General features: G+C 43.4%; 1 protein-coding gene across 1 annotated transcript in view; it reads right to left on the bottom strand.

Moving 5' to 3' along the window:
- ADGRB1 (adhesion G protein-coupled receptor B1) overlaps nt 1-13,547 on the bottom strand; it is a 380,456-nt gene that overhangs the window by 159,568 nt on the left and 207,341 nt on the right. Inside the window, exons 9-12 of the mRNA XM_087958904.1 lie at nt 10,469-10,570; nt 9,192-9,298; nt 3,780-3,974; nt 875-943 (exon numbers count right to left, since the gene is read on the bottom strand). Coding sequence (XP_087815030.1) covers nt 875-943; nt 3,780-3,974; nt 9,192-9,298; nt 10,469-10,570 — 473 coding nt within the window. The remainder of the gene's footprint in view (nt 1-874; nt 944-3,779; nt 3,975-9,191; nt 9,299-10,468; nt 10,571-13,547) is intronic.

Raw genomic sequence — 13,547 nt, 5'->3', positions numbered from 1 at the left:
TACCTTTGACAATATTGAACTAAGCTTCCAAGTGTCACTTCGTCTTCTTGTCTAAATTCTTGGCTTTTGAAAAGGCGGCACAATTTTTTTTTGCAGTTATTGCTTTTTTTTTCTCCTCTTACATCAGAAAGGTAAGCCTATAGCAAACATTTTTGCGCAAAAGCTTAGTTTTTATTTATTTGTTCTCAATGTCTCTGGCTTCTTTGCAGCACAAAGTCAGTTTGATGTAGCAAGGAAGGTGCTGGCAATAGAAACCAGGAAATGGTGAGTTCTAGTCCCACCTTAGTCATGAAAGCCAACTGGGGGATTTGGGGCCAATCATCATGAGAATGGGTGATTTCTAATCCTGATTTAGACTTGAAAGCAGGCTGGGTGACTGGGTCAATCACCAGGAGACAGTGAGTTCTAGTCCCATCTTACACATGAAAGGTGGCTATGTGACTTTGGGTTAATCACCAGGAGGTGGTGAGTCATAAAAGCCAACTGAACGATTTGGGGGCCAATCACCAAGAGAACAGGTGAATTCTAGTCCTGATTTAGACATGAAAACCAGCTGGGTGATTTTGGGCCAATCACCAGGTGATTGTGAATTCTCTTCCCATAGGATTCTAACCCTTGAATGCGGTCACGTGATCATCATAACTTCAAATTTGGATTGTAAATACCCCTCAGGTAGATCCATCAAAACTTCCAACAGTTGCTAAGCAAATATTATTACATAGTTTTATTATGCAGAGAGTCCTTAACTTACGACTATTAAGCAACCGGGCGTAAGTCAAGGACTAATTGTATTATAAACTCTTGAGAAAATTGCCGTTCTCCCTCCAAGCAATTTCCAGAAGAAGTTATGACGGGAAGCTGAAGATTCACATACCAGCTGAGCCTCTTCCCATTTGTCTCGGTTGTCTTCGGTCAAGACGTTGCTAATTACCTGGACGAAATTCTGAGAAGAAAAATCAGAAAGGCAGCGGATTCATCCCTGAAATTGACACACCCTTATTGACACATCCCTCAATCAACTCTTTTTAATCCTCCCCATCTTAAGGCAGAGAAGTCTTTTCCTTCAGAGCCATTCGTTAAAAAATGTTGAGGAAGACAGGAAGAAAAGGATCTCCATGGGGACAATTTTAGATCCAATCTGGATCGGTCACTGGGATCAGAGTGAGATTTCAGACTCGTACTGGAAGGATGGGTGCTTCAGGCTTTGGATTTTTAAGGCATTTGGTCATGGCTATCCCACCAGTACTGAGAGACAGATGCTGTGTGAAGAGGACATTTTAAGGATATTTCTCAGATCTACCAACATATTCAACCAGAGATGATCCATCCATTGGTGAACCTGATCTCCTATTTCCATCTATGCTAGCAATCAGACCAAGAAAAGGTGATGGTAGAACTTCTAAGAAGGTATGAAGAATTCATTTCTCTAGGGGCTTTTCCCCCTGCACAATACCTTCAGTATGGGTTTTGAGAAGCACTATAGTAGTGTTTCTCTATCTTAGCAGCTTGAAGATGGGTGGACTTCAACTCCCAGAATTCCCCAGCCAGGTTGGCTGGGGAATTTTGGGAGTTGAAGTCCACCCACATTCAAGCTGCCAAGGTGGGAAACACTGCACTGCAGTGCTTAAATAGCAAAGCGGCATTTGATATTGGGAATGCACCTCCCAATGGATGGATTATCCTACGGAATGCTCAAGTATGAAAAATTACAAATCCCAAGATTATTTTCGAACCAGAACGCCAGTGATTTCAGCATCTCAGGCATTGAGAGCTGAGCTGAAATCTCATAAAGAGTCATCTCCAGATGGTCTTCACCACCATCCCCTCCGATATAGCTTTCCATCAACCAAACAGGACAGGTACAGACCAACGGATAGTCAAGACCGCAGAAAGAACGATTACAACCAACCTGCCTTTTTTGGAAGATCTGTATTTATATCTCATGGGTCAGAAGGAGGGCCGAGAAGAGATTTGTAGATCCTGGACATAAAATGTTTCAACGTCTCCCCTCAAGATGGCGCTATAGGGCATGGAATGCCAAAACAACTAGACACAGGGACAATTTTTCCCTTCCTGCCCTCGCTCTGCTGAACAGCTAGTTCTCTCAGTTCTGTCTAAAGTATATAAAGTATATCTAAAATATATTCACCCAAGTAGTGTGGATGTAAGATTATTTTTTATCCTTCTTGTCATCTTTTTTTACTCTCCCTTTTGATGATGATGATGATACTTTGCACATACACTTTTGTACCGGAGACAAATTCCTTGGGTGTCTAATCATGCTTGACCAAATAAAATATTCAATTCAATTCAGTTCGATTTTAAATTGGAGGAAGGAAAAAAAAATATGGCAATGGAGCGACCTGTTAACAATGGAGGGAAAAATTCCCTTCATTCTTAGGATGAATTGAATTGTTCATTTATTAATTGATAATTAATAATTCTATAATAATTTTGCATGTTAGACAGAGTCAATTTTTCCCTCGTGCCATCACTCTGCTAAACACCGAACTCTCACAGCACCGTCTTATGTCTTAGGATATTTACTAACTATGTAGTAGGGTTGTGTTACTATTAACCTTCCCACCTTTCCTATTGCCTTCTATTATTGGTATCTTATGATCATATTTCTTTGTTGTTTGTATGTACACTGAGAGCTTCTGCACTTGCAATTCCTTGTGCAAGTACAATTGGCCAATAAAGAATTCTATTGTATTCTGTTCTGTTCTATTCCATTCTTTTCCCTGTATTCTGTATTTTCTATTCTATTCTGTTTTGTTCTCTATATTCTGTTGTTTTTTTTCTATTCTGTTCTGTTCCATTCTTTTCTCTGTACTCTGTATTTTCTATTCTATTCTATTCTGTTCTATTCTATTCTATTCTATTCTATTCTATTCTATTCTGTATTCTGTATTCTGTATTCTGTATTCTGTATTCTGTATTCTGTATTCTGTATTCTGTATTCTGTATTATATTCTACTACAGTCCATTCCATTCTAAAAAACATTCTAAAGAAAAAAGACAATCGTTCCTGGTTATTTTTTAAGAGTGCAATAAGTCTTAAGCTCATCTAAATTCCGTTCCTACCATGCTTGTCAATTTGTCACCGATCACTTTCCCAAGATGAGATTCCATCGGGGTTTTTTGTCCTGGCAAAGCATCTACTGATCAAGGCATTAACGGGAATTGACTGTCTGGCTGAACCCATTCCCTAATCAATACCCCTCTTTGTTACTTGTTTACTGGTTCTCTAATCTCCTGTAATCTGTCCCGGTTAGGCCTGGGACTGGCTGATTGCCGATGTTTCAGGGCTCATCGGCTAGAATCTCATCAAGTGTTGCCATCTCTTCCTTGCACATCTTTGCTTTCAGAGGAATTGAAAGCTTTCATCAAAATGATAAATACGTTATGCTGTCGTGCCATCTCTACCCTCGTTGGTGGTACGTGCGACTTCACAGTACACAACAAACTATGAAAGAGCTCTATCAGAATCACTCTCGATCAGAGTTTCTCAACCTTGGCAATTTTTAAAATACATGGACTTCAATTCTCAGAATTCCCCAGGCAGCCATGCTATGCTGGCTGGGGAATTCTGGGAGTTGAAGTCCACACATTTTCACGTTGTCAAGATTGACGGACACTGCTCTGGAATCAAGACTAAATTGAGAATTCTCAGAATAAAACAAAAATAAACAAAATGGAAGCACTTGTAATCTAAATACTAAGCCTTCATACCCATGTTAATTCACACCTGCGGGGATTCCTGTTTGTAAACTCACCTGTACATCACTCATCGTTGGATTGTAATATGCCCTGCGGAAAATCTCAGTCATGTTCCTGAGTATGTCAAAAGTTGACAACAGATCCCCACTGTAGCTGGTTCCATCCTGAGAGATCTCCACCAGGTTTTGTAAGACTTCCGAGACCCCTTCTCCAGTTAGACCCCTCTGGGCTTTTGAGAGGTGCTCTCTGGTCTGGTAGGTCAAAAGAAGAAGAAGAAGAAGAAGAAGAAGAAGAAGAAGAAGAAGAAGAAGAAGAAGAAGAAGAAGAAGAAGAAGAAGAAGAAGAAGAAGAAGAAGAAGAAGAAGAAGAAGAAGAGAAGAGGAGGAGGAGAGGAGGAGGAGGAGGAGGAGGAGGAGGAGGAGGAGGAGGAGGAGGAGGAGGAGGAGGAGGAGGAGGAGGAGGAGGAGGAGGAGGAGGAGGAGGGAGGGAGGGGAGGGAGGGGAGGGGGAGGGGAGGAGAGGAGGAGGGGGAGGAAGAGAGGAAGAGGGAGAAGAGGAAGAAGAAATGGAAGAAATGGAAGAAGAAGAGGAGGAGGAGAGGAAGAGGGAGAAGAGGGAGAAGAGGGAGAAGAAGAAGAAGAAGAAGAAGAAGAAGAAGAAGAAGAAGAAGAAGAAGAAGAAGAAGAAGAAGAAGAGGAGGAGGAGAGGAGGAGGAGGAGGGAGGAGGAGGAGGAGGAGGAGGAGGAGGAGGAGGAGGAGGAGGAGGAGGAGGAGGAGGAGGGAGGAGGAGGAGGGAGGGAGGGAGAGGGAGGGAGGGGAGGGGAGGGAGGGGGGAGGGGAGGAGAGAGGAGGGGGAGGAAGAGAGGAAGAGGGAGAAGAGGAAGAAGAAATGGAAGAAATGGAAGAAGAAGAGAGGAGGAGAGGAAGAGGGAGAAGAGGGAGAAGAGGGAGAAGAAGAAGAAGAAGAAGAAGAAGAAGAAGAAGAAGAAGAAGAAGAAGAAGAAGAAGAAGAAGAAGAAGAAGAAGAAGAAGAAGAAGAAGAAGAAGAAGAAGAAGAAGAAGAAGAAGAAGAAGAAGAAGAAGAGGAGGAGGAGGAGGAGGAGGAGGAGGAGGAGGAGGAGGAGGAGGGGAGGGAGGGGGAGGAGGAGAGGAGGAGGGGGAGGAAGAGAGGAAGAGGGAGAAGAGGAAGAAGAAATGGAAGAAATGGAAGAAGAAGAGGAGGAGGAGAGGAAGAGGGAGAAGAGGGAGAAGAGGGAGAAGAAGAAGAAGAAGAAGAAGAAGAAGAAGAAGAAGAAGAAGAAGAAGAAGAAGAAGAAGAAGAAGAAGAAGAAGAAGAAGAAGAAGAAGAAGAAGAAGAAGAAGAAGAAGAGGAGGAGGAGGAGGAGGAGGAGGAGGAGGAGGAGGAGGAGGAGGAGGAGGAGGAGGGAGGGAGAGGAGGAGGGGAGGAAGAGAGGAAGAGGGAGAAGAGGAAGAAGAAATGGAAGAAATGGAAGAAGAAGAGGAGGAGGAGAGGAAGAGGGAGAAGAGGGAGAAGAGGGAGAAGAAGAAGAAGAAGAAGAAGAAGAAGAAGAAGAAGAAGAAGAAGAAGAAGAAGAAGAAGAAGAAGAAGAAGAAGAAGAAGAAGAAGAGGAGGAGGAGGAGGAGGAGGAGGAGGAGGAGGAGGAGGAGGAGGAGGAGGAGGAGGAGGAGGAGGAGGAGGAGGAGGAGGAGGGAGGGAGGAGGGGAGGGAGGGGGAGGGGAGGAGGAGAGGGAGGAGGGAGGAAGAGAGGAAGAGGGAGAAGAGGAAGAAGAAATGGAAGAAATGGAAGAAGAAGAGGAGGGAGGAGAGGAAGAGGAGAAGAGGGAGAAGAAGAAGAAGAAGAAGAAGAAGAAGAAGAAGAAGAAGAAGAAGAAGAAGAAGAAGAAGAAGAAGAAGAAGAAGAAGAAGAAGAAGAAGAAGAAGAAGAAGAAGAAGAAGAGGAGGAGGAGGAGGAGGAGGAGGAGGAGGAGGAGGAGGAGGAGGAGGAGGAGGAGGAGGAGGAGGAGGAGGAGGAGAGGAAGAGGGAGAAGAGGAAGAGGAAGAGGAGAAAGAGGAAGAGGAAGAAGAAGAAGAAGAAGAAGAAGAAGAAGAAGAAGAAGAAGAAGAAGAAGAAGAAGAAGAAGAAGAAGAAGAAATATTATTTAATGATACAGTATTTCCTTAAAAAATACTATATTTTTAGCACAACTGAACAAAACAGAACAGTTGCAGGGATTGGGTATGTCTTGTCTAATGAAAAGGACTAGAGGTGACATGATAGCAGTGCTCCAATCTCTCATGGTCTGCCACTAAGAAGAGGGAGTCAAGCTATTCTCCAAAGCACCTGAAGGCAGGACAAGAAACATTGGATGAAACTAACCAAGGAGAGAAGCAACTTAGAACTAAAGAGAAATTTCATGACAGTGAGAACAATTAATCAGTGGAACGACCTGCCTCCAGAAGTTGTGGATCGTCCAATACTGGATGTTTTTAAGAAGAGATTGGACAATCATTTGTCCAGAATGGTATAAGGTTTCCTGTTGGACCAGGGAATCTAGGCTAGAAGATCTCCAAGATCCCTTTTAAAACTGTTGTTACTTTGTTATTGTTACTCTGTTACACCACCAACCAAAATACAATACATGTGTACAGTTGTTTCTGAGACCTGCATGTCTATGTCATTAAAAGCTTCACTTAGGGAAGATAAAATCCACAGCTCACCCTTAGATTACAGTTTCTGGAATTCTTCCAGAGAAGAAATGCAGAAAATTCACTGGTGCTACAAGTCCAACTGCTAACTATTTTAAAACCAAGATTTCTGGGCTGCTTAAGGTGGCCAGTGAAATCATCCAAGCTCAAACGAATAAGGCTTGGGTCTTGAGTGAGCTAGTCTGATGATCATGATGATGAAAAAGATGTTGAGACTCTGGAAAGAGTGCAGAGAAGAGCAACAAAGATGATTAAGGGCCTAGAGCAAGGGTCTTCAAACTTGGCAAACTTAAGACGTGTGGACTTCAACTCCCAGAATTCCTGAGCTAGCATGACTGGAGGAGGAATTCTGGGAGTTGAAGTCTGCAGGTCTTAAAGCAGTCAAGTTTGAAGACCCCGGGCCTAGAGGTTAAAACATATGAAGAACAGTTGCAGGAATTGGGTAAGGGAATTGGGTAAGTCTAAGGGAACAAAAGAACTAGGGATGACATGATAGCAGTGTTCCAGTATCTGAGGGGCTGCCACAGAGAAGCGGGAGTCAAGCTATTCTGCAAAGCACTTGAGGTCAGGACAAGAAGCAATGGGTGGAAACTAATCCAGGAGAGAAGCAACCTAGAAACTAAGGAGAAATTTCATGATAGTGAAAAAAAATTAATAGGTGGAATAGTTTGCCTCCAGAAGTTGTAGGTGCTCTATCGCTGGAAGTTTTAAAGAGATTGGAGAATCATTTGTCCAGAATGGTATGGGGTCTCTGGCTTGAGCAGGGGGTTGGACTAGAAGACCTCCAAGGTCCCTTCCAACTCTCTTATTCTGTTATTTATAGTTCCTGCAATGCTATTGTAATGTCCATGTGTATTTGTTTTTTGCATTACTATTGTTCGCATTTATGCATTTTGCAATCCAGCCAATTTGCACCCTATCAAAACTTCTCTTCCTGGCCAGACAGAACTGTGTCACCCAATCCCTTAGTGCCATGCCAAAACACCAGAAAATTCTGTGGGGGACGGGAACGGACACTTTGGGTGAATCAGAATCAGAATCAAAATAGTGCTGGAAAAGACCTTGGAGGTCATCTAGTCCAGCCCCTCTGCCCAAGCAGGAGACTCTATACCAGGGATGGCTAACCTATGACACGCGTGTCACTTGTGACACGCCGAGGCACTTTGACTGACACGCCTGTTGGTGTGGGGAAAACCTGCACATTTAGAGGCTGCCTGTGCTCTGCTCCAATCCCTGCTCCCTGCTTGTTGCGTGGAGGCGTGGTGTCACCGCTGCCGCAAGATCTTTGCAGCAGAGAACCAGTTTTAACCGCCATAAACTGAGGTTTGTCAGTTTCATTACCTCAGGAATGCTACAGGAGGAAAGGAGATCCATGAGGTTCACAGCCCTGTAAGGTGGCCTTCCGATCCCCACATCCTGCACCTGCAGCCCTGAGACCAGGGAGACGAGTTTCACAGCCCTGTGTGATCACCCCAGCCCAGTCCGTCATAAACCAAATTATTGATATTTCTTGAAGGCTACACTTTTTCCCGATTTTCGACGCACCAAGCTGAAAAGGTTAGCCATCACTGCTCTATACCATTCTGGACAAAATGGCTGTTCAGTCTCTTTTTAAAAACTTCCAGTGATGGAGTCACCCACAATTTGTGAAAGCAAGCCTTTCCACTAGTTAATTGTCCTCACTATTAGAAAGTTTCCCCTTAATTCCAGGTTGCTTCGCTCCTTGATTAGTTTCCATCCATTGTTTCTTACCTTCTGGTGTTTTGGAAAACAAATTAATCCCCCCTCCTCTTTTTGGCAGCCTCTAAAATACTGGAATACTGCTAGCATGTCATTCCTAGTCCTTCTTTTCTTCAGACTAGCCAAACCCAAATCTTGCAACCGTTCTTCGTATGTTTTAATCTCCAGGCCTTTAATCATCTTCTTTGCTCTTCTTTGCACTTTTTCCAAAGTCTCAACATCTTTTTTTTGGTGATGTGGTGACCAAAACTGGATGCAGTATTCCAGGTGTGGTCTTACAAAGGCTTTGTAAAGTGGTACTAATACTTCACATGGTTTTGATCCTATGGTTCTGTTTACACAATCAAGGATTGTATTAGGGTTTTTTTTTTGGCTGCTGTTGGTGCACACAGCTGGCTCATGTTTAACTGATAAGATCATTCATCTGTGCTAGGTCTATTTTTTCCATTTGAAATTTCTTTCGGGGAAGCTTGAAGAAGGCATGAATGAGATGATTCTGCCATTGACCAAGATCAAACTGCTATAGCCATTAATTAAAAATGATAGAAGAGAATATTTGTACCTCAGAGATGAACGGTGGGGTCCTTGGTGTTCTTTGAGCTTGGTTGCTTGCTCACAAATGTTTCATTACCAAATAAATATTTCCAAAGATTAGAAGCATAGTAGATTGATTCAAGCCTCTATTAGTTGACAAGAATTTAGTCAACCAAATGTCCATAGAGATTCTCAATCACCCAGGTCATGGCTGTCCCAAAGGTGCTTTTTCAAGAGGCAACTGGACTTTCTTTGTTTTTCCTTGAAGACGTTCAACTTCTCAACCAAGAAGCTTCTTCAGTTCTGAACTGAAGAGAACTGAAGAAGCTTCTTGGACAAAGAAGCAAAACGTCTTCAAGGAAAAACAAAGAAAGTCCAGTTGCCTCTTGACAAAAGCACATTTGGGGTTATCTCAAGATACCACCTTCAGTAATTCAAATAGGAAAGCACCTATTTCCCATCTCATTCTGAGCGCCAGTCCCACTCACCATCATCTGGATATTCCTGTAGTCTATGGAGACACACTTTACGTAGGTTGGAAGCGTCCAATAGGCGATGCCATCTTCATCCAGAAGGCACCGCCGTAGGATCAACCCTGATGAGAGAAAAATATAATGAAAACCATAACATGGAAAGAACTCCTACGCTCCTACTCCTCCCTGTAAACCCCACTCCCATCTAGCCCTGATGAGATTACCTAGTTGGGCATGAAATGCCTGCAGGAAAATAACCAAGCTCAGAGAGTACCAAGGACTGCACAGTCCTCCTCCCCTCCTCCTCCTGTTCCTCCTCCTCCTCCAGCACAAGGACCCCCACAGGTAAATAACTCCATTACCCCCTGGATATGCCCAAATTAACCTCTTGTGGGTAATTACTCCCTACTGTAAAAACACCAATGGAGACCGTGATATCAGAATCTTGAAAAACCAGGCAGGATTTTTCCATCTTCTAACTAAGAGAGTTGTCCCTTTAGGTTTCTTTCTTTCTTTCTTTCTTTCTTTCTTTCTTTCTTTCTTTCTTTCTTTCTTTCTTTCTTTCTTTCTTTCTTTCTTTCTTTCTTTCTTTCTTTCTTTCTTTCTTTCTTTCTTTCTTTCTTTCTAGGTTTTAGGGTGTGTTTTCACTAACTGCCTCCTTCTTTTACTAAGGTCACCTTGGTGGAGATCTGAATGAGCCCCAAGCTTAAACATGAAATATCGAGCGTACCACTGACCTCATAAGGCCCTAGCTGTTTTCCTTTCAGAATCTGAGGCAGCCAGGGATGGGCTGCTGGGGGTTCGCAGGGGTTCGGGAGAAACCCCTAGCTAAGATTCGGCACAGTTTGGAGAACCCCCATATCCCACTCCTGGCTCGGGGAGGGTGAAAAACGGGAGTCCTGGAAGTTTGGGAAAGCCAGAAATGGGCCCGTTTCTGGCTTCCAGAGAGCCTCCGGAGCCTGCGGAGGCTGTTTTCCACCCTCCTGGAGGCTCGAGGAAAGCCTCCGGAACCCCGGGAGGGTAAAAACACACCCCCCCCCGCCACCATGGTGCAGGAAGCCAACTAGGCCACGCCCACCATGGCCACAACCACCCAGCAAGAGAACCCCTTGTTAAAATGTTTGAAGATAAGCTAACTCCAGGTGTTCAAGGGCAGCCACTATATCTCTACTTTTCTTTTTTTATATAGAAATATCCTTATTATATTTCAGAAGCAAAGACGAAAAGGCAAACTAACAGAAGGAGGACCAAAAAAGGGGGGAATGGAATAACAATCTGATCCCACGTCTTACCTGTCGCGTTACGAGGACATCGGACAGCCGCTGCATCTCCAGCTGGAGTTTCTTTCCACACCACAGAGGCCAAGTTGTCCTCATCGCAGATTTCTTGAGGCTCTATCAAAGAAAGAACTTGAGAACTTGGAGAACTTGCCTGAAAGAAATTTGGCTTAACATTTCATTTATAGAATTCAAAGGAGCTTCTGACTGAGCTCTTGGCATATTAAATGTTCACTATCAGATGATTTTAAGCAATATGAGGGCAATACTAACTCAAAGAATCATGGAATCCTAGCCAGGCCCAGTTCCTGCAACCATTCATCGTATGTTTTAGCTTCCAGTCCCCTCATCATCCTGGTTGCTCTTCTTTGCACTCTTTCTAGAGTCTCAACATCTTGTTTTATAGTGTGGTGACCAAGACTGGATGCAGTACTCTAGGTGTGGTCTTACTAAGGCTTTATAGAGTGGTATTAGTACCACCCTTGATCTCGATTGTATCCCTCTGTTAATGCAACTTAGGATTGCATTAATTGTCTAATCTTCTCTTTAAAACCTTCAGTGATAGAGCACCCAAACACCAGGAGGCAAGCTATTCCATTAATTATTGATTCTTCTTGTCCAAAAAATTCCACTTTATTTCCAGGTTGGATCTTCCACCCATTGCTTTGTGTCCAGCCCTCAAGTGCTTTGGAGAATAACTTGACTCTTTCTTCTCTATGAAACCCATCAAGTACTATTCACCCCTAAGCCTTCTCTTTGTTAGGCTTGACATAATTAGTCCCCTTAACTGTTCCTCCTGTGATTTATTCTGCAGACCCCTAAGCATCTTCTCTGCACTCTTTCTAAGGCCTTAGCATCATTCTTTTAAAATCACGGTGAACAGAATTGGATGTGCTATTCCAAGTCCCAAAGGTACTTTTTTTCAAGAGGCAATTGGACTTTTTTCTGTTTTTCCTTTGAAGATGTTTTGCTTCTCGTCCAAGAAGCTTCTTCATCTCTGTCCGGATGGTGGAGAATTGGAAGGATTTATATTCCTTGCAGACAGCTGGTTATTTGCATCCTTTTAAAGAGTCATGGAGGCCGCTTGGTGGTTTATCTGTAGTTGTAGTTGTAGTGGTGATGCGAATGGGTTTATCCATACCCATTTGCATGACTCAGGTGACCCTGAGGATAAAGGCAAACCTCCAAGTGGCCTCAACACCTCTGTAAAAGGATGCAAATGACCAGCTGCCTGCAAGGAATATAAATTCTTCCATTCCTCGCCATCCAGTCAGAGCTAGAGAAGCTTCTTGGATGAGAAACAAAATGTCTTCATAGGAAAAACCAGAAAGTCCAATTACCTCTTGGAAAAAAAAAGCACCTTTGGGACAACCATGACCTGGATGATGGAAAATCTCTTACAGACACTATTCCAAATGTGGCTTCATAAGTGAAGGGTGATTCCCTGATATATTTCCTTGCCCCACTATGGAAAGGAACACCAACTGCTTGAACCTTAGCTACAATACTATAGGAATTTTTTTGGTGGTGTGGCGGGGGGGTCATCATTCCAAGAATAAAATTAGTTGGTCAGACTTTGTATTCAAAACCAGGTCCGACCAACTGTGGTATTCTCTCATGCGTGCGGTGGCCCAGGAGGGTAGCAGACAAATCAAGCATAAAACTATATATATATATGCAGGAGCAATAGAACATGTTATAGCCATAAATGCATTTCATGAAAATTCCCATAAATATTCTACACTTCTGGAAAAGGAGAGGTAGAGTCTGCAGCCTACAAGATTGAAGAATGAATCCCACTTCTGCTTCAATAATGCCAGCCTTTATGCACTGAAGTTATTTACGAGACATAAACCAGGGGAAGCTGTCAGAGGAATATTAAAGCTATTTCTCAACTCGGAACAGGAAGATAGGAGGGCGCTGATATTTTTCAAGTTCCAATTATATTTCTTTCCTTCCTGAACATGTAAAGCAACTTGTAAACAGAGTGGGCACATACATGGCCCAGAAAGACTAGAAAAGTATTGCCGAAGTAAGACTGACTGTGGACATACCTAGAACCATAGACATGCCTAGACCTTAAAATAGCCTTGCCTTACCTCAAAGTTTCTCAACCTTGCAATGAGAAGGGAGAACAATCAATCAGAGGAATGGCTTGCCTCCAGAAGTTGTGGGGGCCCCATCACTGAAGGTTTTCAAGATGAGATTGGACAACCATTTATCTGAAATGGTATAGGGTTTCTTGCTTGAGCAGAGGGCTGGACTAGAAGACCTCCAAGGTCCCTTCCATTATTCTGTTATTCTTTAATTAATCATTGGACCAGCTTGCCTCCAGAAGTGAGTGTACCATCACTGAAGGTTTTCAAGAAGAGATTGGACAGCCATTTGATATAGTATAGGATCTCTGGATTGACCAGGGCATTGAATAGAAGACCTCCTGATACATGAAGCATGTGAGCTTTTCCCTTCAGCCTTCACTGGTTTGATCTGGATTGTAGATTCTTTCATCCAATCTAGATCAGCTGGAGTTCATGGGCACCACCTCCCGCATAGTTGGAGATTATCCAGTTGGGAAAAAAAAGCTAATGATCCTTTTGCTCTCGGCCAAGGCAATTTGTAGTCCAGACAATTAGAAAGCTGTTGTGTGAACACAACATGAGGAGGAGGAGGAGGGTCATTCCTGGCAGGCCATATGCTCCACCATCTGTTCTTCTGCAGATAGAGATGGAGGAGCCACTCAAGGTACAATGTCCTTCTCTGATTTTGCAAGCTGCACTGAATGACACTTCTGGTAACGAAACTTGATGCTCTGTATTAGAGATGGTTGATAAAAGAGGACATAGACTCATAAGGCTGCAAGGGACCTTGGAGGTCTTCTAATCCAATGCCCTGCTCAAGGCAGGAGCCTCATGCCACCCCAGGCAAATGGTTGTCGAAAACCTCTAGCAGTGGAGACTAACAGAATAACAGAAGGGACCTTGGAGGTCTTCTAGTCCATCCCCCTGTGCAAGCAGGAAATCCTACACCATTTCAGACAAGTGACCGTCCAGCCTCTTCTTCAAACCTCCAGTGTTAGAGCACCCACAACTTCCAG

Source organism: Notechis scutatus, chromosome 3, assembly GCF_049901735.1.
Source record: "Notechis scutatus isolate UNSWTSFEM ecotype Mainland chromosome 3, rNotScu1.2, whole genome shotgun sequence".
In the NCBI taxonomy this organism is placed as follows: domain Eukaryota; kingdom Metazoa; phylum Chordata; class Lepidosauria; order Squamata; family Elapidae; genus Notechis; species Notechis scutatus.
The sequence above is the reverse complement of the archived record's forward strand: the minus strand, read 5'-3'. Positions and strand labels throughout refer to the sequence as shown.